Source organism: Nipponia nippon, unplaced genomic scaffold (genome assembly GCF_047370975.1).
Source record: "Nipponia nippon isolate SJK-2023a ecotype South Korea unplaced genomic scaffold, ASM4737097v1 scaffold_1, whole genome shotgun sequence".
Classification (NCBI taxonomy): Eukaryota; Metazoa; Chordata; class Aves; order Pelecaniformes; family Threskiornithidae; genus Nipponia; species Nipponia nippon.
The window spans coordinates 47,762,082-47,785,717 of record NW_028262290.1 but is presented as its reverse complement, the minus strand read 5'-3'; the positions used below and the strand labels follow the sequence as shown (position 1 = coordinate 47,785,717).

At 41.5% G+C, this 23,636-nt stretch overlaps 1 protein-coding gene across 1 annotated transcript in view; it reads left to right on the top strand.

The window, feature by feature from the left end:
• The window catches only part of MEP1B (meprin A subunit beta), a 31,307-nt gene extending 10,864 nt beyond the window's left edge, over window positions 1–20,443 (top strand). Inside the window, exons 7-15 of the mRNA XM_087736321.1 lie at window positions 3,659–3,837; window positions 5,913–6,131; window positions 9,270–9,422; window positions 10,177–10,392; window positions 12,820–13,287; window positions 15,013–15,195; window positions 15,657–15,849; window positions 18,280–18,478; window positions 20,147–20,443. Coding sequence (XP_087592447.1) covers window positions 3,659–3,837; window positions 5,913–6,131; window positions 9,270–9,422; window positions 10,177–10,392; window positions 12,820–13,287; window positions 15,013–15,195; window positions 15,657–15,849; window positions 18,280–18,478; window positions 20,147–20,443 — 2,107 coding nt within the window. The remainder of the gene's footprint in view (window positions 1–3,658; window positions 3,838–5,912; window positions 6,132–9,269; window positions 9,423–10,176; window positions 10,393–12,819; window positions 13,288–15,012; window positions 15,196–15,656; window positions 15,850–18,279; window positions 18,479–20,146) is intronic.
• Window positions 20,444–23,636: the final 3,193 nt, after the last annotated feature.

The window sequence follows — 23,636 nt, the reverse complement described above, 5'->3', positions numbered from 1 at the left end:
CAAAAGCACATGGTGTGCTTGTGTTTTTAAATTTCTGGGGTGAGAGGACTGCAAATCCTATGGCATATTTTGCGCCCGATTAATTTTATGGACTTTATTGGGTAAGTGTTGATTTATTTGCTGCATAAAATATCAATTTAAATGTAACTCTCTGTGCTTGCTACTTTGTGGGCATGGGGTGCCATTTTATTGGCTTGTGCAGATAGCTCACTGAATTTTTTTATTCTTTAATAAAACTTTCAGCAGAGCTGCGGTTTTGCTTTTCCTTGTGAGTGTGTCAGCAGCAAGTGCTCTAGCGCAGCAGCTCACAAACAGCTAGAAAGAAAAGAGCTTATGAAAAGCACTGTCAAATCCACCAACCTTTCAGAAGGTAAACACAGCTGAGCAGAATCATACCTTGCCTGGCAGCCACAGCCCCTTACAAAGCAAAAGGCCAAAACAGTAAAGAGAGAAGCAGCTGCAATGGCAGAGGCAAGAATGTGCATGAATCTGGTTTCCCTTATGATAGGGACAGGTTCCAAGTGCACTCACAGGCACTTACTGTGGTCCAGCTAAAAATTGTTAATTTGGAGTAACTTAATTGCTCTAAATCATGTGCCCATAGTTCTCGATGTTTACCAGAGTACCAATGAAATCCTCATCAGTTTTCTTCTGTCGCAAATAGCTCAACATTTTTCTGCTAAAGAAAACCCATTAAAAACAATAGACCCAGAGCAAGGGAACTGCTTGCTCATCGAAACAGAGATAAATCATAGAATCATAGGATGTCCTGAGTTGGAAGGGACCCACAAGGATCATTGAGTCCAACTCCTGTCTCTGCATAGGACAACCCCAAAATTCACACCATATGCCTGAGGGCATTGTCTAAATGCTTCTTGAATATTGTCAGGCTTGGCGCTGTGACTACCTCCCAGGGAAGCCTGTTCCAGTGCTCCACCACCCTCTGGGTGAAGAACCTTTTCCTAATATTCAGCCTAGACCTTCCCTGCCATATCTTCCTGCCATTCCCTCGGGTTCTATCATTGGTCGCCAGGGAGAAGAGATCAGTGCCTGCCCCTCCACTTCCCCTTGTCAGGAAGCCGTAGACCGCGATGAGGTCTCCCCGCAGTCTCCTCTTCTCCAGGGTGAACAGACCAAGTGACTTCAGCCACTCCTCATAAGGCTTCCCTTCTAAACCCTTCACCATCTTTGTGGCTCTCCTCTGGACACTCTCTAGTAGCCTCGTATCCTTTTTATACTGTGGCGCCCAAAACTGCACAGAGTACTCAAGAAGAGGCTGCACCAGCGCAGAATAGAGCGGGACTGTCACCTCCCTCGGCCGGTTACCAATACAGTGCTTGATGCACCCTAGGACACGGTTGGCCCTCCTGGCTGCCAGGGCACACTGTTGGCTCATGTTCAACTTGCTGTTGACCAGAACGCCCAGATCCCTCTCCATGGGGCCGCTCTTCAGCCTCTCGTTCCCCAGTCTGTATGTACACCCAGGGTTGCCATGTCCCAGGTGCAAAATCCGGTACTTGCTCTTGTTAAACTTCATATGGCTGGTGATTGCCCAGCTCTGTAATTTGTCTAGATCTCTCTGCAGAGCCTCTCTGCCCTCAAGAGCGTCAACAGCTCCTCCCAATTTTGTGTCATCAGCAACCTTAGATAGTAATCCTTCAAGTCCTGCATCCAAGTAATTTATGAAGACATTAAAGAGCACTGGCCCTAAGATGGATCCCCATTCCCCTTAGGGCGGGACCCCACTAGTGACTGATTGACAGCCCGATGTATCCCCATTTACTATAACCCTTTGAGTCCAACCCGTCAGCCAATTGCTCACCCATTGCATTATGTGTTTATCCAGCTGTATGCTGGACATTTTGTCCAGGAGGATACTGTGAGAGACAGTATCGAAAGCTTTACTGAAATCCAAAAAGGTTACATCAACTGGCTTCCTTTGGTCAACTAGGTGGGTAACCTTGTCATAGAAAGAAATTAAGTTTGTTAAGCAGAACCCATGCTGGCTGGGACCAATGACTGCATTGTCTTTCAGGTGTTTTTCAATAACTCCCAGAATAATCTTCTCCATAATTTTGCCAGGCACAGAGGTGAGACTGACAGGTCTGTAGTTACCGGGGTCATCCCTGTTACCATTCTTGAAGATTGGTACAGCGTTTGCCAGCTTCCAGTCAACTGGGACCTCTCCAGATTCCCAAGAGCATTGAAAAATCATTGAGAGAGGTCTCACTATGACATCAGCCACCTCTTTGAGTACCCTCGGATGAATCCCATTGAGCCCCATTGACTTATAGGGATCCAGCTGGAGCAGCAAATCCCACACAAATTCAGGGCTGGTTGGGAGTTTGTCATTCTCACAGTCATGGTTCTCTAGCCCAGGGCCCTGGGAGTCCCAGAGCCCATCGTTGTTGTTGAAGACCAAGGCAAAGAAAGCATTAAACATCTCTGCTTTATCTATGTCCCTGTTTGTGAGGTGACCATGCTCATCAAGTAACAGGCCAATGTTATTTCTGGCCTGCCTTTTGCTATTTACATATTTTAAAAAGCCCTTTTTATTGTCCCTCAAAGTACTGGCCAGCTTCAGCTCTAATCGAGCTTTGGCCACGCGTATTTCCTCCCTACAGTGGCGAACAGCCTCTCTGTAGTCCTTCTGTGTCGCCTGACCTTGCTTCCACTGGCCATACACTTTCTTTTTTTGCCTTAGTTCTAGAAGAAGATCCCAACTCAGCCAAGCCGGCCTTCTACCTCGCCTGCTTGACTTCCGACATTTTGGAATTTCCTGCTCCTGTGCTCTTAGGAGGTGGTACTTAAAAAATGACCAGCACTGATGGGCCCCAGCACCTTCAAAAGCTTTTTCCCAGAGGACCTAAGTAGTTCCCTGAGCAGCCTGAAGTCAGCTCTCCTCATATGCAGAGTTGAGGTCTTGCTGGCAGTTTTCCTCCTGTTACCCTAACTCATCAGTGTCATCATCCTGATTGGGTGGCCTATAGTAGACTCCCACAACGACATCTGCTTTATTTGTCTGTCCCTTAATCCTTACCCAGAGGCTCTCAACTGTGCCATTGCCAACTGCTAGCTCCATGCATTCCAGCCCCTCTACTACATACAATGCCACCCTCCTGCCTCACCTGCCCTGCCTATCCCTCCTGAAGAGCCTGTAACCATCCGTCATGGCACACCATTCACAGGACTCATCCCACCAGGTTTCATTTATGCCTGTGATGTCATATCTCTGGGACTGGGCCCAGGCACCTAGTTCGTCTTGCTTGTTCCTCATGCTGCCTGCATTTGTGTAGAAACACTTCAATTGAGGTTCATTGTGCCCATTACCTTGTGGAGCAGTCTGAGGAATCTCACTAGCACGCAGCTCCTCGAACTTTGGTGTGCCATCCCGTTGCTTGTCAGTGACTAGGCTGGTCCTTTTTCCCCTTCCAATGTAGTTTAAAGCTCTATCAATCAGCCCTGCTAGCTCCTGAGCAATGTGACAAGAAAGGATCCAGTAAGGAACACATCAATGAAAAAGTGCTCTCTGTAGCAAAACATAACTTCAACACTCAAGTTAAAAATACACCTGTTGAGCAGACTGATTCTGGAGTTCATGTGGCACGGGGATGGTATGTATCTCACAGAGCCCTCTCTCATTTTATGTCAATGCTAGCTGCTGGTCCTCAGTGGGAAACCGCCAAGTGGGGTTGCAGCAGCTCTCCATTGGAACCAACTGCGACAGGATCGGGACTATCCAGCACGAGTTCCTGCATGCCCTGGGATTCTGGCATGAGCAGTCACGGTCTGACCGGGATGACTACGTGACCATCGTCTGGGACAGGATTCAGTCTGGTCAGTTACTCCCCAGCTTTTCCTTTCAGACTCTGGTGTTAGGAGCTTTAGCTGTGGAATGTCCCTTCCAGCCATCCTTTGGTGGCCACACTATTGTCTCACCTGGACTTAGTTTTCAAAGCCAGCGTATCAATAAATCAAATATCAAGTGACATCTATTTGGGACAGAAAGCTTGGTGTGTTGTTGCTGTGGTTATTCCTTGCGCCACAGCAGTTCCCAGAGCCCTAAGCAGAGATCTGAGTCCTGTTATGCTACATGTAGAAAGGCTCTACCAAGGCATCTGGAAAGGCTGGATCAATGGGTTGAGGCCAGCTGTATGAGGTTCAACAAGGCTCAGTGCCGGGTCCTGCACTTGGGTCACAACAACCCCATGCAGCGCTACAGGCTGGGGGAAGAGTGGCTGGAGAGCTGCCTGGTGGAAAAGGACCTGAGGGTGCTGGTCAACAGCTGGCTGAATATGAGCCAGCAGTGTGCCCAGGTGGCCAAGAAGGCTTGTATCAGAACATCCTGGCTTGTATCAGAGCTAGTGTGGCCAGCAGGACTAGGGAAGTGATCGTCCCCCTGTACTCGGCACTGGTGAGGCTGCACCTTGAGTACTGTGTTCAGTTTTGGGCCCCTCACTCCAAGAAGGACATGGAGGTGCTGGACCGTGTCCAGAGAAGGGCAATGAAGCTGGTGAAGGGTCTAGAGCACATGTCTTATGAGGAATGGCTGAGGGAACTGGGGTTGTTTAGTCTGGAGAAGAGGAGGCTGAGGGGAGACCTTATTGCTCTCTACAACTACTTGAAAGGAGGTTGTAGCGAGGTGGGGGTTGGTCTCTTCTGCCAAGTAGCAAGCGATAGGATGAGAGGAAATGGCCTCAAGTTGCACCAGGGGAGGTTTAGATTGGATATTAGGAAAAACTTCTTCACCAAAAGGTTAGTCAGGCATTGGGCCAGGCTGCCCAAGGAAGTGGTTGAATCCACTGAAAAACCCAGTGCAACCAAAGCCAGTAGAAAATCTCCAGCAAAAACACTGGTCATCCTCTTTCTCCCTGCCCCCCTACACCCGGTGCATGCAGAGAGGGTGTAAAGAAAGGAGTAACCCCTTTCAGTGTCCGCATCACATGAGCGGTTACTTTGGTGATACAGCTTGTGAATGTAAGCGTTGGCATATTAGGCACAAGCCTGACAGCCAGTATGGGGTTCCTTGGGACTCTGCTCGGTCTCTGCCTCTTCAGCTTGCTGTCATCCCCTGTGACTTTCAGGCAGTTCAAAAGCAAAGTTATATACACAGACCTGATGCTTTCCTAACACAGGTACATGCAGAAGACTGAACAAACAGATAATGATTAAATCTAATGCATTTTTATTTAGTCGTGATCAATAGTCGAGTGCATACGCAAGTTTATATTACAGAAAATAACTTAGATTTTGTTATTTGATTTCCATTATATTTTGCTGACTCTTTTAATGACAAGCTGCACTATTGTTAGCTGTTTGAAACTGCTGCAGCTTTTTTACATTGACCAGAATATAATTACTGTATTTTGACTAATTTAAAACATTTAACACTTTACCTTCCATTGGGTAGTTAGTAATGTTTTTTTGCTCATACTCCAGAAAATATCTGAATATCTGTGAAGTTAAATTCTAGAAGCTTACCTGATGACAACTCTAACTTGTTTATTGTGAGCTAAAATGACCAGCGATTAAACATCAGAGAATACAGATTAGAAACAGGGAGGCATTACAGTTACAAATTGCATTAATTTGAGTACTGAAAGAGTACCTCCACTTTTGGGTATCACAAGCCCATCAAAGTTTACAGGTAGTTTCACGGGGAAAAGATGGGTAGCAAAAAGCTTGCCTTCATCCAGGAGAAGTCATCATGTTATGTTCCACTGGCTGAAAGAGGAAAGTAAATAAATCTAGTCTAGAAATAAAATAGTTTTACAGAGTAAGTACAAGTAAATGACTACAAAAAAATACTTGGGGATCTGATGGATTCCCTGTCACTTTAAGTCTGTACATCAAAACTTGAACTTGGTCCTCTTGGGCAACAAACAATCTTTCCTTTTATTTTTCCCATTTAGGTAAAGACCATAATTTCCAAAAATATGATGATAAAACATCAGACTCCCTGAATGTTCCCTATGACTATACTTCTGTGATGCACTATAGCCAAAATGCATTCAGGAAAGGAACTGAACCCACCATCGTCACTAACATACCAGACTTCACGGATGTAATAGGACAGCGAATGGATTTCAGTGATTATGATCTCCAGAAGCTGAACCGGCTGTACAATTGCTGTAAGTTTCTCCATTTCTTTTAAATTTTTTGCTTCTGGCATTTGAAAGAAATTAAGGTGATACATACATGCTGGACTCATTCAGGCACAAGTGAAAGAGATGCTAACATGTTTGGAGAAGTGAGTTGTGTTAAAAACACCAGAAATAATGGTGTAGCTAGAAATAACATAGCCCTCCTGCAGAAACACTGCTGTGTAGCAGAGTTTTCTGTGCAATTTTATGTGACCTTTAGTTAAAAACCAGCCTCACTCAGCAGCTGATTTTTGTTCACCTCTTGGGTGGCTGTTTAAAATGTGTGCTACTGCACAAAGCTTTTTATTTTCTCCCCCATTATTCCGCAGCTGTTGCTCAGACACTGTACAGAAACTATCTTTGCTGTGGCTATCATACCTACTCCACTCTCATGCAATCTGTGACACAGAGTGTGTGTTCATGCCAATAGGGTGCAGATGCTGTTATGAAGAAAATGCAAGCTTTTAAAATTTTTATTTTTAGTTTCAAACCCAGTCTCTTAGAAAAGTGGTCCGGAGAGTTATTTTGCTCATGTGGGATTTATTTTAGAAAGTTGAGTGAAAGTAAGAGACAGAGAAATATAGATAATTCTGTTACCAAACTGGAATAAAATTCTGTAATTGTGACTACATCAAATGTGCCCTGGCACTCAGATGAAAACTTTAACTTCACTGCCTCAGTATCCCAAGTAGTGAGTACTGGTTTACAATTATATTTTAAGCCTCATTCTACAGATACCTTAAATAAATATCAAACTGTTTTATTAAAACAGTGCATTTTTTGAGCATACAATTCTGATGAAAATATTTCTGTTCATGTGGGTCTAAACTGAACACACATTTACATGCAGCCTTAGCTTCCAGCACTTGGCACACAGTCAATTAGGTCTTACAGAAGTGCTTACAGCTAAGGAAGTTTTTAACAGTGGATGGGGTCCTTCTTCCTCTCCATTAATCTTATATCCTTTCCATCATTCTCGTGCATTATATAAACACTTTATGACATTTTAACTTTATTGTTAACCCATAGGCACATTCCCAAGTGAAATAAGCCCCAGTCATGTTTAAATTAGTGACAAAACTGCCACCACCCTCAGTGCGATCAAGATCTGCCCTGCTCCCCGCTCTGTCCCTTGGCTTCGTATAGTGTGCATGATATTTGCAGAGCCATAAGTGGTCTTCAGATCATCCACCATTTGCCTAAGTGGCCCCGGTGCCAGGGAGGACAGGTGCTTCGCAGGTCCCAGCCCTCACCCACCCAGCTGCTAGACCGATCCTTTCAGGTTAGAGGGAAGACTGAGAATGCCAAACACGGTTTGGGTGGCAGATATCCTCCCAGAGGAATCAAAAGATTACTTCTGTTGCTGAACATGATTTAAGGAAAAGTTTAAGCTGAATCTCTGCTAAAGGCCTGTGTGGTTAGGAAATTGCATTAAAAATGGGAAACTTGGTTCTTAAATTGGAAAAAAACAACCCAAGCATAAGAAATCCTGACTGATATTTTAGTGCTGTTCTGATCTCTTCTTCAGGCCGTATGATAACAGTATATTTTAGTCTGCTTTCCCCTTCTAGCATATTACTTAACAGAACTGACCATGAGGTTCCCCTCAGCCACTGGAAGTTAGGACTCAGCATTCATCCCTCATATATTTTCTTCCAAGTCCAGCCTTTCACTACATACCAAGAAAGTATCTGGCTTTTGGTGCAGATGGAGTTCAAAACCTGCCTCAAATAGTTCCCCCTTCCCCTATTTCATTAATTAATCTAAGAAATACATTGTAAGCTCTTGGGTCTTGCTTTTCTCTCTTCCTCTCGTCCAGGTCCCCACTCCATGCCTGCCAGCACTTTCTAATTAAGGTAGTTAGGCTACTGCTTTCCTGTTTGGGCAAATTGAGTTCATAATTTGTTTTGTGTTTTGATTTCAAAGAGTTCTTTCATCTAATAATTCTCCATTCTTGCTGACACCCTAGCTGTTTGTTTTGTTTTTTTTTTAATTTCTCCAGCAGTCAATATAAAACATTTACTGTGAAGATATTTCTTGGTTTTTGCAACATCATACCAATACTGTATCTTAAAAGGTATCAGTCATACAACACTTCTGATTGCCTTGCAACCTCTAGAGGATTGTTAGCTTTCTATGAGGACAGTACAAAATATCTCAGCAGTACAGCTGATCTGGCAGCAGTTCATACTAAAGCGCTTCCCTGAGCTACAGCCTAAAAGTGAAGTATTTGGTGTGCAATTGAAGTTGATTTTTGCGATACTGAAGGCTCTTTTTGTGGTACAACGAAACCTTTAAACCTGCCGGAATATTTTATATGCAGTTTGAAAAGCAGTAATCATGAAGCATTTTATTAATTTAGTTGTTTTCGAATCATGGCTGGTGTTACACAGAACTCAGACATGGTACAATGAGAAACAAATCTAAGAATAAGGCTAAACCTGGACTGTGTCTTCCCTCACCCATCCAGGGTTTGCTTTAGACAGAGAAAACATTACGTACAGTGTTTTCCCTTTCCTATTCAACTGCGCAGTCTTCCTTCACTTAATTTTTCACTTGTTATATGCAAGATATCTTAAAAATATTTATGAGATATCCTCTGGTCCCAAATGTACCTTTGCCAAATGTTTTTTCAATTCATTTTGAAAATCGAGGTTTGCCCATTGCAATGAAATACCTTCTGCTCTACTATGTTGAAAGTAAGCACTCTAGCTGATAAATTAGTGAACCTTTCTCAAAATCTGTGGCCATGTGTCAACTGGCTGAGAGACAGCAAAGGAATGAATGGGAAGTCCTCAGTCCTTTTGGCTGTGTGGTGGGTTGGGGCTGGTATTAGTGTTCCTTGTATAAATAAAAGATGTGATATGATAATTAGCTGGCACCCTCCTGTGCTTGCTAAGTGTCCAGAGTGGTCCTGAGACATCTCATTAATTGCAGTGTTAATCACCAAATGCTTTGAGTTCCTGAAGGTTGTACCTATGAATGTTGATGGTATGTGAAGCCACTGATAATTTTATGTTTTGCATTTATTAGTCTTTCTCTGCTCTTGGCTTTGGACATTGAGAATTAAAATGTATGTTGTGTAACAGACATTCATGACTTTTTTCTTTTTTTAAATGTTTATAGCCTCCTCCCTAAGTTTCATGGATACGTGCAGTTTTGAGCTTGAAAATATTTGTGGCATGATTCAAAGTTCAGATGATAACAGCGATTGGCAGCGTTTGTCTCAGGTTCCTGCTGGGCCAAATACTGATCACACTAATATGGGAGAATGCAAAGGTATGAGAAGTCTGTTCTTATCTCTCTGGGAAGTATCTTCTTCAGAGGCATGTGAGTTGACTTTGATCTTGACCTTGTTCTCTGTTTATTTGTTGAAAAATTACAGTTTATTTTTTAACTATGCAAATTAAATCTACATACTTAAGGGCATCATGTGATACATTTGCTTTTCTGCTTATTTGAGAACATTGAATGTTCTTACCTCTTTTGATCTGTTTTCTAGTCTTAGTGTCACATCCTGACATGAGAACTACATAAAATGTTCTGACCTATGGTACAGGCACACCAGAAAGACTGCTGCTGTTCTGAATAATTGTTCAGTAAGTCTTTGGAAAGAACTAGGATTTAGAAATTATGTATATTATCAGGGCTCAGGTGAACTATTAATTGAGAATATAGCCAGTTGTTTCTGAATCTGTCAGAGAAAACTTCATGAGTTCAGGAGCTTAAACCAGTCCTACAGAGAGTCAACTGTGAGTTACTGGCACTGGGTGAAGAGTAAAAGCCCATGCTTTTGAGTACAAATTGCTAGAGGCAGCCAAATGAGAAAAAAAGCTGCAAGGAGAACAGTTCTGCTTCTGGAGAATGTGAACAGGTAACGGTCCTCAGTCTGAGGATTTGTACAGGATCTGCTTGACCCTGACTTGACCATGTCTTCTAGCTTTGTTACGATACAGTGTTAAGAATACCAGTGTGCCAGGAAAATTTTGTTTCCTCTCTCTTCTACCATTCATTTCTCATTTACTTTTGACAGATTCTGGCTACTTCATGCATTTTAACACCAGCGCTGGAGCACAGGGAAGCACAGCTATCCTGGAGAGCCGAATTCTGTATCCCAAAAGGGGCTTTCAATGCTTACAATTCTATTTCTATAACAGCGGTCATGAAAGCGACCATTTGTATGTTTTGGTCAGGGAGTATACTTCAGCCCATCCAAATGGTACTTTGAGACTCATTGAAGAGATAAAAGGTATGGAATAAATTTGCATTTTGGTTTAATCTATACTCAATTTCCTTTTCAAAGTACTGGCGGAAAATATTGTAGGAAAGTGACTCATCTCCTAGCATTATTCTTTGGCTTCTCTAACTATGTAATTGATTCTCTGCTGGTAAAATTGTACTTGATGGATCCTCAGTCAGCTGTTTTCCTATAATATAATCAATTATCACAAATTGCAAACTCTTGTGTTATCAAGATAGTTTTCTCACCAAAATAGCTAAAATTCCATGAACAGTTATTTTAACTGTTCTAGAATTGCTGGTATCAATAGCAACAAATGAATCTGGTCATTAGAGTAAATTACAATGAATAAGAAAGTAATAATAAAGAAATGGAAAGTATAAGTGTGCTGATATATCTAACATAACAGTTTTAAAAAGATAAATAAAATTTAACTTACTTTTTAAACAAGGTTTGAAATGACTTAATGGAAATATATGGGCAGCAGATCATGATTTGAGTTGAAGAAAATTAAGTTCTTGTGATTTTAGGAGCCTTTGGCCTACAGAATGAGCAACTGAGGTCAGATAATGGACAAGAGATCTTTAAGCTACAATTGCCAAAGTCACCTTATGATTAAATTACTTCCTCAAATATTTAACTATTACTTCGTCTCCATTACAGCTACAATTAGTTCAGTCTTCTGGTTACATAAGGGACTGCGCAAGTTCTTTTACAAAATAGGTATCAAGTCCACTTCTTCTGCCTCTTTTTGTCCCTTTAGGCTCATGCCTGTTTCTCTTTTCTTTTTTCCACTTTTTTCTTCACGCTGATGCTTTCATCATCCCTGTGTGCCATCAGGAATCATGTAAGTGAATATACGTGTCAGGGCTGCTAAGGCAGATGTAAATTTCAGATTAGTTTAAGCCTTCCAAGTTCTTTTAAACCCTACTTTGAAGCGAAGATTAATTTCTCCACAAATACTTTTGCATGTATATTAGGTCCCACCTCCCATTCCTTCTTTCTCAAGTCCGTAATTTCCTTTTAAGTCTCTGATCTGATGTGTGTGCCCAAATGGGCACCCTACTTTGACAATCTCTGGTAAAACTTTCAGGAATGGTTTAAGATCATTTCTCCCCCAAGCTGTCTCACTTCTCTCATGTGAGAAGTTCCCCTCACCAGCACAGAGTCAACAGACTGGCAGAAGCACCGACACTACAGCCCTTTCCAGCCATCATCTGGCATCCTGGCTGAGCTGCTCATGGGTTTGCACTGAACCACCATGCTTGAGAAGCTGAGGGACAAGCCCTGAACCCTTTCTGCTGGTCTGCGCCTGCTGTATCTGCCTTCAGCTGGGAGCAAGGGAGGCTGTGGGAGTGGGACATTTTACGGCACAGTAGCTGGTCTGCTCATTGAACACGAGTCAGAAAGCCCAGTCTTGCCTATAATCTGTGCAGTTCAAAAAAACTTTAGTTAATGCAGAAGGCAATTTAATGGAAAATAGTGGGGTGCTTTTGTTCTTGTTTCTAATTATAATGGTAGTGAAAAATGGCACGAAATTAAGACTCATATCTGGGATCCATTGTGTTGTGTTTAGAATTGTTAGAAAAGTGATGCATGAGTTCTGTACCTGGGATTGGCACTGCCTATTCTGTAAATGCAGCCCAAAGTCTGATCTGTGCAGGCGAACAAAAACCAGACAGCAAAAGAAACTGTTTTGCTGTACATACTATTAACAATGGACGTCCTGCTTTCACTTGCCTTACAACACCCCTGTGCAGAGGTCTTTGCTTTTGCGTACAATGCTCTTGGAGTCAAGTGGAATTTGCTAGTGCAGGCACTTTTGGAGGCAGCATCAGATTCGCAGTGAAGTTTTATCACATGAAGTAGGTTTTGCAAATGACTGGCTTTAATCTGAACTTAGTACCATTAATCATTTGATGAGGGAATAGTGCTTCTGCATAGGCAAACTTCCAACAAGCCATTTAAATATACAAAAATGACTGAATGAACAAATCTTGTAGTTCTAGGCTCCGAGAATCGTCTGTAGCATTTTTTGATGAGACATGTTGTTATTCAGTTATTTGAATATACTTTGCTCCAATTTTTTTTCTTTTTAATCATACAGGTGACAACCATCTTTGTGCATTTAATTATCACATTCATACTAATTTAATGCAACGTTCTTTAAAAATATAAAAGAAAAAGCAGTCTTAAAAACCACTAACACTGTTTTCACTCAAATTAAAGAGCTGCTACGCATATTAAATCTGTTGAAAAACTGAATTGAGAAAATATGATCTTGCACTGAAAATGTAACATCTACAGGAGAAATATATCATCACGTCAGTGCTGGTGGAACTGAGAAATTCTTACATAGCGTTGGTATAGGGTCTGTAGACCTGTGCAGTGTTTGATTGTATCACTTACTCAGAAATCCCTACCCTTGTTTTTCAGGTTCACCTGCGACTTACTGGCAGCTCCATCATGTTTCTTTGAATGTTACAAATAAATTCCGGGTTGTATTTCAAGGCGTGAGAGGAAGTGGCTTATCAAATGGAGGCCTCTCTGTTGACGACATCAATTTGTCAGAAACTCAGTGTCCCCACCACATCTGGCATATCAGAAATTTCACACATCTCCTCAACACAAGTCCAGCAGGGACAGCAGGAACAATATACAGTCCACCTTTTTACTCTAGTAAAGGATATGCTTTTCAGGTCAGCTTGAATGTAAATGGTACCACTAGTAACCCATTTAATTTAGCAATATACTTGCACTTGATTTCTGGAGCAAACGATGATCACTTGCAATGGCCCTGTGCATGGCAACAAGGTACCATGATTCTGCTTGACCAGCATCCTGATATTCGTCAACGGATGTCAAACCAAAGAAGTATAACAACTGACCCTCTGCAGTTATCAGGTTAGTTAAAATCACATGTGCTATCCAGTATATTTAAAATACAGTCAAAAGATGAGGAGTCACATTTTCTCTTTGTGTAAATTAGTGCAGTTTTTTTAGTTTCTGGAATGTTTCATTTATTTGCAGCGACAATATTATTACAGACAGGAAAAAATTGAACATACGAGTAGGTTAAGCTGGGACCCTGGATTTCAAAGTTGATTTGCATAAGAAATAGGCGGGTGATCCATTTCTAAAATTTCTTTCATATGCTCTGTGAAGATGCACTTGTATCTGCTTTAATGAGAATGGAAGTTTTCAGGAAGGCTTGGAAAGAAAAATACTGAATTAACAATACACACAGTGCATACCAGATAAAAGTGCAGCTATTAAACAAAGCCCCTCCCTCCTAGTAAAAGGTACAGTGGTGTCAGCACAAATCTCCAGATGGACAAAGTACTGATTTACATTACATAATCTGTACTCGTTCAAGGTATGAGAAGATAAGGAGCAATTGTCCACAGTAACTTGGAAAGGAGGCAGTTAAGGTAAAGATGTAACTCTAAGAAATGGTAGGAATCTCTATAGAGATATTAAAGAAAATCTCCATATTCATCATTGGATAAAGATTGGATTTAAGCCAAAATAACTTTCTGCATCAATATAAGAGTTTTGCCAAAAGAAACCAGCTCCACCACTGAATTAGTTTCCTGGGCTTTCAGACCGTAACATTAGTCAAGGAAGGAAGTCACAAAAATGTCGAATTCACAGTATTATTTTAAAAATTTTATGATTTACATTCATTTTTCTATGACACTGTCTCCACAGGAAAACAATGCAGGTAATCTAGAACGACTGAATGTCCTCCCCTGTAAATGAAAGACAACACATCACACCAGGTTCTCCATAGATGGCTGACATTTTCCCCCTGCTCTCTGCTGTTATGGCCACAGTGCTCAGCCCTTTTCCTTTCCAGACCCTGCGGACATGCAGTCTGTTTGCACTCTGCTGCTTCTCCCTTTTTTATTGATATATTGCTAATAGCCCCAGATTCCCAAGAGAAGCCTGGTAACTCCTATCCTTTCTCTAACCAGCAGGGGTGTTGGAGCAGGCACTTTCTTCTCCCTCTGTCAGATACTTTCATACACAATCAGGCTCAGCTTTGAGATTTAGAACAGGGTTTGATGGAGCAGACATCAGTGGCCTGTGACCATTCAGGTTGTTCAAGTACCCTCTGCCTTACATGCACATCAAGAGATGCTCTTTTTTGAGAAGCACTGAATTAATTCACTTTACAGATGATTCATGTGCTACTCATCTTCTTGCCCACTACACTTTAAAAGAACTAAAAAGAAAATATAACAGGTTTTCAATGAGGTCTCCAATAACCTCATCTCCAGCAGGCTCTTTTCTCAATATCTCGGGCGAAACCAAGCCGTTGAGGATCTCCATTGTCTTGTGCATCTCATCAGTGTGGAATCCCAGGCAAAAAAATCTGCAAATATTGTAGGCATGTTCAGCATTGCTCCTACTCTGTGAGTTTCAGGTAATTTATTGTCTTCTCCATAGTCATAATATCCATGAGCAACTAAGCAGAAGCAGGCAAAGTAGGACGCAGTCTGTCTTGGTTGTTGAGAGAGGCCTCGGTACTACTTTGCAGCAGAGGTTATCTGAGAAGGAAGGGACCCTACTGAGAAGGAAATTCAGAGAGGTCCCACACTCGCATTCAGTTATTTTTTTTTCCAGGTTCCTCATCAATTTATTTTTGGGATAGGCCAGATAAAGTGGGATCCATAGCAACTTTCCCCAATGGAACTACATTCATGAGAGGTCCAGGAAGTGGAACGAGTGCATTCTTAACTCATCAGAGACTTAGAAGCCGCAACTTTATTAAAGATGACAGCGTTTATATTCTTTTAACAATGGAAGGTATGTAAACATAGCTGATATTCTTTACGATACAGTAAACATGGAGTGTCGTATACTTACTAAAAGTCACTAGTGCTGTAGATATAAATACAGATGATGTACTTTGCAAATGAGCAGTTTTGGAACTATGCATGTATCTAAAGTCAAATCATACCTTTGGATAAATCTGTGGATAGGTACATGCACTGTATAATTCCTTTATCTCATGTGAAGGTGTATAAAATGATGTTACTCCTCTGCAAATTATTTTGAATAGAGTACTTTGAATAAAATTGTCTGTCTCTGAAAAAAATCTAGAGGACATTTCCAAAATACGTCATGCTCCTGAAAGGTAAAAAAGACTATTTATCCATTTTACCTGTGGACAGGCTCTTTGCTCTTTATTATTAGAACTTATCATTAAGATAAGAGGAAAAATAACATGAAGTAAAGACCTTATTTCTTGTATTGTTATTGTGCAGATATATCACATCTACTATCAACTGAGCCAAGTGTTTCACCCACCTCTGTTATGAATACGTCCAGTGCCAGCACAACACCCACAACAGCCTCTGTCACCCTGACTGAAAAGCCAGAGGTTCCTGATTTCTGCCCAGACAACCCTTGTGAAAATGGTGGTGTCTGCGTTATTGTAGATAGGGAACCTGTGTGCAGGTAACTGCCTTTATTCACTCTCAAATGCAATTTTAGGATGAGTAATGAAAGTTTCTAGTAGAATAAATCTTTGTTCCTAATGAAAGGAAAGACAGACTATAGCTGATTAAGCAAATATTTCCAACTGCTACTGCGAGACTAAACTTATGACCACTTTGGGCAACAAAGCTCCTAACTTCAGCTTTTGACCATTTTCAAGTACTCTGCTTGACTCCCCTGTAAATTGTATTTTAAATGTATTTATCGTTTTCAGTAATGTATTAGTCCAGTGTTATAAAATGGACTGTGCATCTCCTCAGAATTCCCTATAGCAAAATTTATAAGAGTTAAATATAAATGCAGTTGAAACAAAATAGCATTTATATCAGTAGAAAAGATGTTTAGTACTTCGCAGGCAGGAAGCAGCATAGACATTATTTTAGAATTTGATTCAGAAATATTATGTGGAGTAAATTATGACCATGAATTACCAAAGTGTATCTGCTTGTCTTTGAAACCAGAGATGAAGGCTGAATACTAAAAAGATTGTTTGCCCTGCAAGAAAATTAATATGAACTTTTATTTAATTCTCTGTGGATACATTTATGTAACCCACCTGGCTGATCAGCATTGTTCCAGCTCTGAAACAAGCTCTAGGATGGAAGATAGTAACCTTATGTGATGCTGTGCCAGGGCAGGTAGGCTGGGAGGGTGCTGTGAGGCAAACGTCTAAAGGCTGAGAGCAACAAGAGTCAGGATGACTCATTAAGTGTTATATCTCCCCATTTAGAAACTTTTTAAAAAACAATTCTTGTGCAACCCATCAGAAGCAGGTCACAAATATGAGTAAATGTCAAGAACTTGTTCCAAGAAGACAAAAAAAAGTTGTGCTGAACGTTATGCCTGATTTCGAAATTATGGAAAGAAAACTTTTACTCTCTGACATCTCTGGACTATTTGAAGCTCTAGTGCCTATGTGGCCTACTTTCCATCCTAGAGAAGTGTGTGACCAGCAGTCAGTTTCCACCTGGATTTTCTATTGGGAAACAAGGCGGGATGTGATACATAACTCTGGTTAGGCTGGATCACGTGAAGTCCCCCAACAGTCAGTATCCTTGCAGCACACTGCAAATGGACTCATTTTTGGGGCTGAGTTCTGAATAAATGGCTTAGACAGGAACTAGAAAAACAATAACATTAGGAACAACCAGGGTTAGAAAGATAGGGCAGGTGTGCACTCAACAGTACTGCACGTATGGGTTTTTTTTCAGTTAGATCATTGGGACCCTCATACGCTCACTATAAAATGTTTCGGAGCTGATGATAGTGATGTTGGATAAGGTGAAGGAATCAAGGCCTGGAGGTTGTTTTTAGTCCTAAAACCAGATGACTGCTAGGATGCTAATTTCTTTTCTTACCTTCTTCTTGTGGGAGGGCAGAGGCAGCTCATACAAGTTCTCTAAATTTGAAAATAAGCCCCTTCCAGCAATGAGAAGGTCTGATCAGAACATACCACATCTACTAGCAGAGAAGTACTGAGCAGGGAAAGGGGAATGTGGTGGGAACATCTTTGGCCAGTTCAGTCCTAGAACTGGGGAATTCCTGTGCCTAAGCTTTGGTTCAGCTGCTATCTGGTCAGACATGCCTTGAGGGTCCGGCCTGTGGTTTCCACCCCATTTATCTCACAGGTTCGAATTGCTGCATAAGAGCTTAGAATTACAAAAGCAAAGAATACATGAGGAAACAGGTGGATGAAGTTTTCTGGAGGGTGGTAAATGTGGCTTGATTGGATAAAAATAGCAGTGTAAAGCTTCTGGACCACTTGCCATAGAAACTTATTCAATTCCTTCCTATAAAGTCTTTTTTAAATTGACTGAGTGAAGAAGTTAGAAGGGCTTTGTGTAAAAGCTGATCACGACAAAAGGTGGAACTGCATCAGGATATGAGGGTAGCTAGTAATAGTGGAAGCAAATATTACATGACAGTGGTCCTAGTGACAGGAATCAGTTTCATGGAGCAGAAAGTGAGTTTTCTATCTACCGAAGTGCTATAAACTTCAAGGAAAAGGAAGCAGACAAGTGAACTGAGTGATCCAGAGGGCATCTCTATTAGTAGTAAAAGATGACCATTCTGTAGCAGCAGCCTTACAGATCAGCTGCGGCCAAGTATTGAGCAGTCAAAAGGATCAAGATAGTGCTTGGGTTTTCTGGCAAAGGCTCTCTCTGAAGACATGACCTGTAAAACAGCGGGAAGCTGAAAGAAGCACATCCAGATGTGTAAGGACAGTAGGCCACTCAAGACAACTTCAAAATAGAAGTCCATTTTCAGATAACTTCATTATGCTTTGGGATACAGAAACAGTGCATCAGAGATGCCATTTTTTTTTTAAGTAGCCCTTTTCATGCCTTTAATCTTTAGGTGATACCACATGTTTGTTCTTTCACTTTCTAGATGTCCAGCAGGTGACGACTGGTGGTATATGGGAGAAAAGTGTGAAAGGAAAGGCTCGACTCAAGAAAACATTGTAATAGCTGTTTCTTCAACCATAGCTGTATTTGTTGTAATGCTTATTGGGACTATCACAACTGCAGTGTGCCTTAAAAAGAAATATAGCCAAAGAAAGGAAAATAGTGACAACGTGACTCTAGAAGTAAGTATTTTGCCTTTTTCAACAATGATATATATATTTACTAAAAATAAACAAATCCAGTAGAAGTAAATTGGAGGATGTCACATTTTTAAAGTCTGAAGGCTCCAGCTTAGGAATTAAAGAGCTCCATTAAGTGCTACTAGTTTATCAAACACCAAAAAGCCACTTCATTTAAAACCTGTTCTCCTCCTCCACTCCCACCACTCTTATTGCCTTGTTGGCAGCCTACATTGAGTGGGAGACTGTGAACAAAGGGGCTCTTTTTCAATTTGTAACTAAACCCTGTCTTCCACTTAGTGGACTTGTATTTCATCTATTACTGCATTTTCTACTAAAGATCTCCCCTTAACACACCATGGTGCTAAAAAACCCAACCCAAAATTTCAAAACAAAAAGCAAATCAAAAAATCAGTTTGCCTATTCAATGGCCATTTTTTATGCAAGGAACAAAGTAGCCATGGAAATTGTGACATAAGGAGAATTAAAAGAAGACAGCAGGTTAAAACTATCTGAATTACTGGATCAGAAAGGACATGTAGTGAATAGCAGAGACATTTGGGCAGGTTTTGATAGGAAGTTTCATGAAGTCCCAGGCATCTGGACTCTTAGTTTAAACAGAGTTTTAGTCTTGGAGATAGTAAGAATGACACAGCTTAGAGGGACTCACAAGGCACAGGAGAAATTTTGTAAGCAAACCAAAGTGGAATGGCCTTCCAGAGAGCAGACTTTCATTTTTAATTTTGTCCTAATATTCTTTATGTGATGTCCTGTTGAAGTGCAGTACCTCTGTGCAATGCCAGATACTTGACACTGTTACTTTATGGCCTTCCAATAAGTTATTTTAGTTTCTTTGTAAGTAACACTCTTACATTATACACATATTTCCCTCCCCTACGTGCTTTTGAAATGTGGATTTGTTTTTTTTTTTTCCCCACTTAGAATAGAACATCCTTCTGAAGATAATGCAAACAAGCATCAAAGACACAAGATGAACATCACTGGAAAACCACAACTATGTCATCTTTCTTTCTGTTACTTTTATCTCAACCATCATGACTGATAAAGGTTGTAAAGTCTGGAAAATAATTAATAATCTGAATAAAATACTGTGCTAAAGTCAGGAAAATGTCTGACAGTGTCATGTATCGCTATGCAATGAAGAAAGATGGAAATACATTGTGTGACATGCCTGCCCTGTCCTTTAAGTCTACCTGAACATGAAGAAAACATGTAAAACTGCATCCCAACTTTCAATCAACACAGTGAAGCCCAGGTTTGCTATCTTATCATGATACAGATGCCTATAATAAAAGGGAGCTGGACCCTGTAATCACAGGGTACCCAGTGGTTCTGAGTCCTGCAACAGCTGTCAGTCAGTAGTGTGAGGGTATGTGGAGTATGGGAGTGTCTGGTTCATTAAGTTATTACGTGCTATAAAAGAAATAACAAGTAATGAGGAAAGTGATAAATTAACCACACAGACACAAATCATTAATGAGGAAGTCACAACAGAGACAATAATGAGGACCCAGAATGCTTCAGCTGCTGATTGATGGTCCATTAAAGGAACTACTCAGGCAAACCTTCAAGAATGTCAACCTGAACAAAAATCTTTAACTGATAGGAAGGGGGAAACATGATTAAGATGAGTATTATGGGATACTTCAGGTTGCTTGGGATATGGGCTATCAGAAAAGGCTTGTGGACTTATGTAAAAATGACTATGGGATGTTTAGGAGAAGGGCCAAAGGATCCAAAGAAAAGGGGAAGGATCACAGTGGATCAGAGAGGAACCAGTGTGGGAAAATTGTGCCAGCAACTGAGGAGACCAGCCTGCAAAGGAGATCTGTGTGCCAAAGACCAGAGGAGACCACAGATCTTAGGGCTTGCGGGTCTAGGGACCGGCATGCAAGAGACTGTGCCAGTAACTGGAGGGACTGCGGGCTGTATAGCTCACAGGTCTAAACCCCAGCGACTGGAGGGATTGGTATGTGTGTGTTGTATGTGTGTTGAAAGGTCCAAGTGCCAGCAGCTGGAGAAGAGGCCATGGGCACCAGGGCTGTAGGTCTGGGTGGCAGCAACTGGAGAGACCGGGCTGTATGTGGGTGTGTAAGAGGTCTAAGTGCTGGCAGCTGGAGAGACCTGGGTGTGTTTATATTTTTTCAGCGAATTTAATCCTCTGTGTGTGTATGTTTAATTCACTAGCAAACTTCAAGCTGGACTAGCTGGTGAGTTGGAGGAAACATTTCCACATCTGGAGGACTCAGACTAGAGCCAGTGGTTGGGGTAAGGGAGCTCAGCGTTCAGGCATGGCTATTAGGCAGACTGAGAGTCTGTGTTAATATTCAAGTGATCGGTGATCGTAGGAGTGCTTATGCAATAAGTGTGTGAGTGTATGCATCTGTTTCGCTAGCAAGCATCACATTGCTCTATCTGGCAAGTAGGAGGTGACCTGCATACCAGCTAAGAGGGCCCAGGTCCAGGCAGGGGTGTTAAACAGGTTTAGAGGCCGTGCTAACGTTCAAGGGGTCTGTGAATGTGGGTGTGCTTATGGATGTGGAGAATGAGGGCACACGTTTTCACCAGAGAACCTCCATTCTCATCAGCTGGAGGGGAGGAAGAGGACGGGGCTGACTAAACTTGCATGAGTTTGGGTAGCATTATAGGTGGGTGCTGCTACCTGTGCTGCTCTGTGTGTGTGCAGCAGTCCGTGCAGCCAGCCACATTAGGGACCTGTGTGTATGTGCATGTGTGGCTCTTGGATACACACTCAACCTTGCTACAGACCTGCAAGCAGGAGGAGCAGCAGCTGCATCCCTGGGACGGGGATGGAGAGATCACCTGGGACCGTTCCTGACTGGGCACGTCAGCTGGGGAGGAGGGATCCCGGGTCTGTTGGATTTGGTGTCTCTTTTAACACCTTTGGTAAGGAGGGCTACAATTCAGTGGGATTTGGAGAAGAGAGTAGGCATGGAAATAGGAGAAGGGCTAGAGGAAGTGGAGTGTACTTCCCTGAGGACACTTTGCAGAGGAAGATGGCAGTCACCACGGGCACAGATCATCACATTTGCAGTGCTTTGGAAGGGGGCGGCAAGAGACAGGAGTGCCAGTAATAGAAATGTCAGGTCACACCAGATGGTTGGTAGACTGGTATGTGAATATGTTCACATTTAAAGGTCAGCAGCTACTTTGATTCCTTGGAATGGATGTTGATGATCATAATATTTGTCATGCAATTTACCCTAACTTGGGCAAGAGCAGTTCAAATGTATGGAAATTTGATGAGGGGACTAGTCTTCCTCTGAATGCTACTGCACAGCACAAAGCAACAAATGTGTACTGACACTACATATGTAGTCCTCCTCTGATTAGTATTCTCTGAAATGTAGTTATATTTAAAGTATTCATAGCTGGTTTTATTAGCTTTTGTTGGAACCCAAAGATTCATGAGAACAGCCAGGCAAAATTAACAAAGATTTGTCAGAGCTAACAAACATCCAGGATAGGAAGATACCCTACTATAGCTGTCTTAAAATAACTTTCCTATTTTGACATGTCTTCATCAGCAGTTTTCATGCAAATAATCCTCCAAATGTGCCTTCAATTAAGATATGCACATAGATTTACATGGAGTTAAGAAGACGCAAATGAGACTGTTCATAAATTCAACCATGGCTAAAATACTTAACATTATAAACAGCGAGCATTTCATCATTTCAAATGGGAACTACCAGATTTGTGACTGCAGAGATTATTTATATGTTTTGAAATCCAGATTACATGAAATGGCATAAATACTACTTGAATTGTAAACTCTATTGTGCTTTCAGTAGAAGAAAGCTTAATACATAGAGCAATATATTACAATACATTGTGCAAGACACAAATTCCATAGGTTATATCCTGAAATGGTAAACTTCCATGGGAAAAAACCCTTAAACTTTTACTTATTCATTTCAAACAGGAATCAGCGAGGAGCACAATTTAAAACTGAATCTCCAATCAGTGAGTAAGAACAACTCACTTTTCAGTGGTATGCAGGTTCCACAGAGCCATAAGTGACTGAGGTTTTATTAATGTCATTAACTGATTTAAAAACACTCAAGAGGAAAATACATTTTTTTCAATTTTCAATGCAGAAAAAGTACTCAGGAAGTCCAACATCAGATTCAACATTGCACTTTATTGTATATCACAATTATATTACTAGCTCAAGTTCCTGAACAAATACATTTTTCTTACAAAAGCAGTACCACAACTGTCTTACAGTGATGGTCTTTTTCTGTGAAGAAAGGAGGTGAGAGATTAAAAACACATATGTGGTTCAGGAAATGAAGCATTTTAACTGGCATTTTCTTTTTTATGAGTAGATGCTTTACTTAGATTTGTAATTTAACTGCTTGATGGTGCAATGTCCCAGTAATGGTCACCTCTTGTGAAAACAGCAACGAAGATTCACCAGCTCAGGTGAATCTTCCCTGCTTTACAAAGACTTTTCCTACGTGGTTATTAGGACTGCATCTATTACTTTTAATGAAACAGCTTAATTTTGGAGATGTACATTGGACACATTTACAGATAATATGGATATTCGTCACAGATCAGATACTGCATTGGTCAGTCAGAGAGCCATACATGTGGTTGCAGCCCTTCACAGAAAGACAGGGTGTTTACTTTACTTTCCTAAAGCAGATTTATTCACAGAAATTTTTACTAAAAATCTTTAGTGTAAGCTCCTCTGCATGAAAGCACTGAGATACTAATATGGTAGTAAAATCCACCAGTGTAAAATCTGCACAGAGGGCCACTTCTCTTTCCCATCCTTCTCACACTGTGGTGATTCAGGTTATAATTTTCACCAAGGATTTGGTCTGCCTGCGTCCCTGCAGCCATGCAGATCAAGCACACTCCACTCTCCACAGATCAGGGCTTGTGTAAAAAGCCTATTATTGGGTTCCGACAACATGCAGAACAAGGGCTTGAGCTGTGGAAGTTGACTCCTCAGGTCAACTGCCCTACTCCCGTCCTTCATTCAGGTATGGGTCTCTGCTGGTACCTGGTGGCTGACCCCCAGCAAAGACCCCGGGCTTAAGTGAATGCTGTCTTCTCTGCTTCTCCTCCTCTGGGCTCTGGGCTAGCTGTACAGCTGGACCCAGCA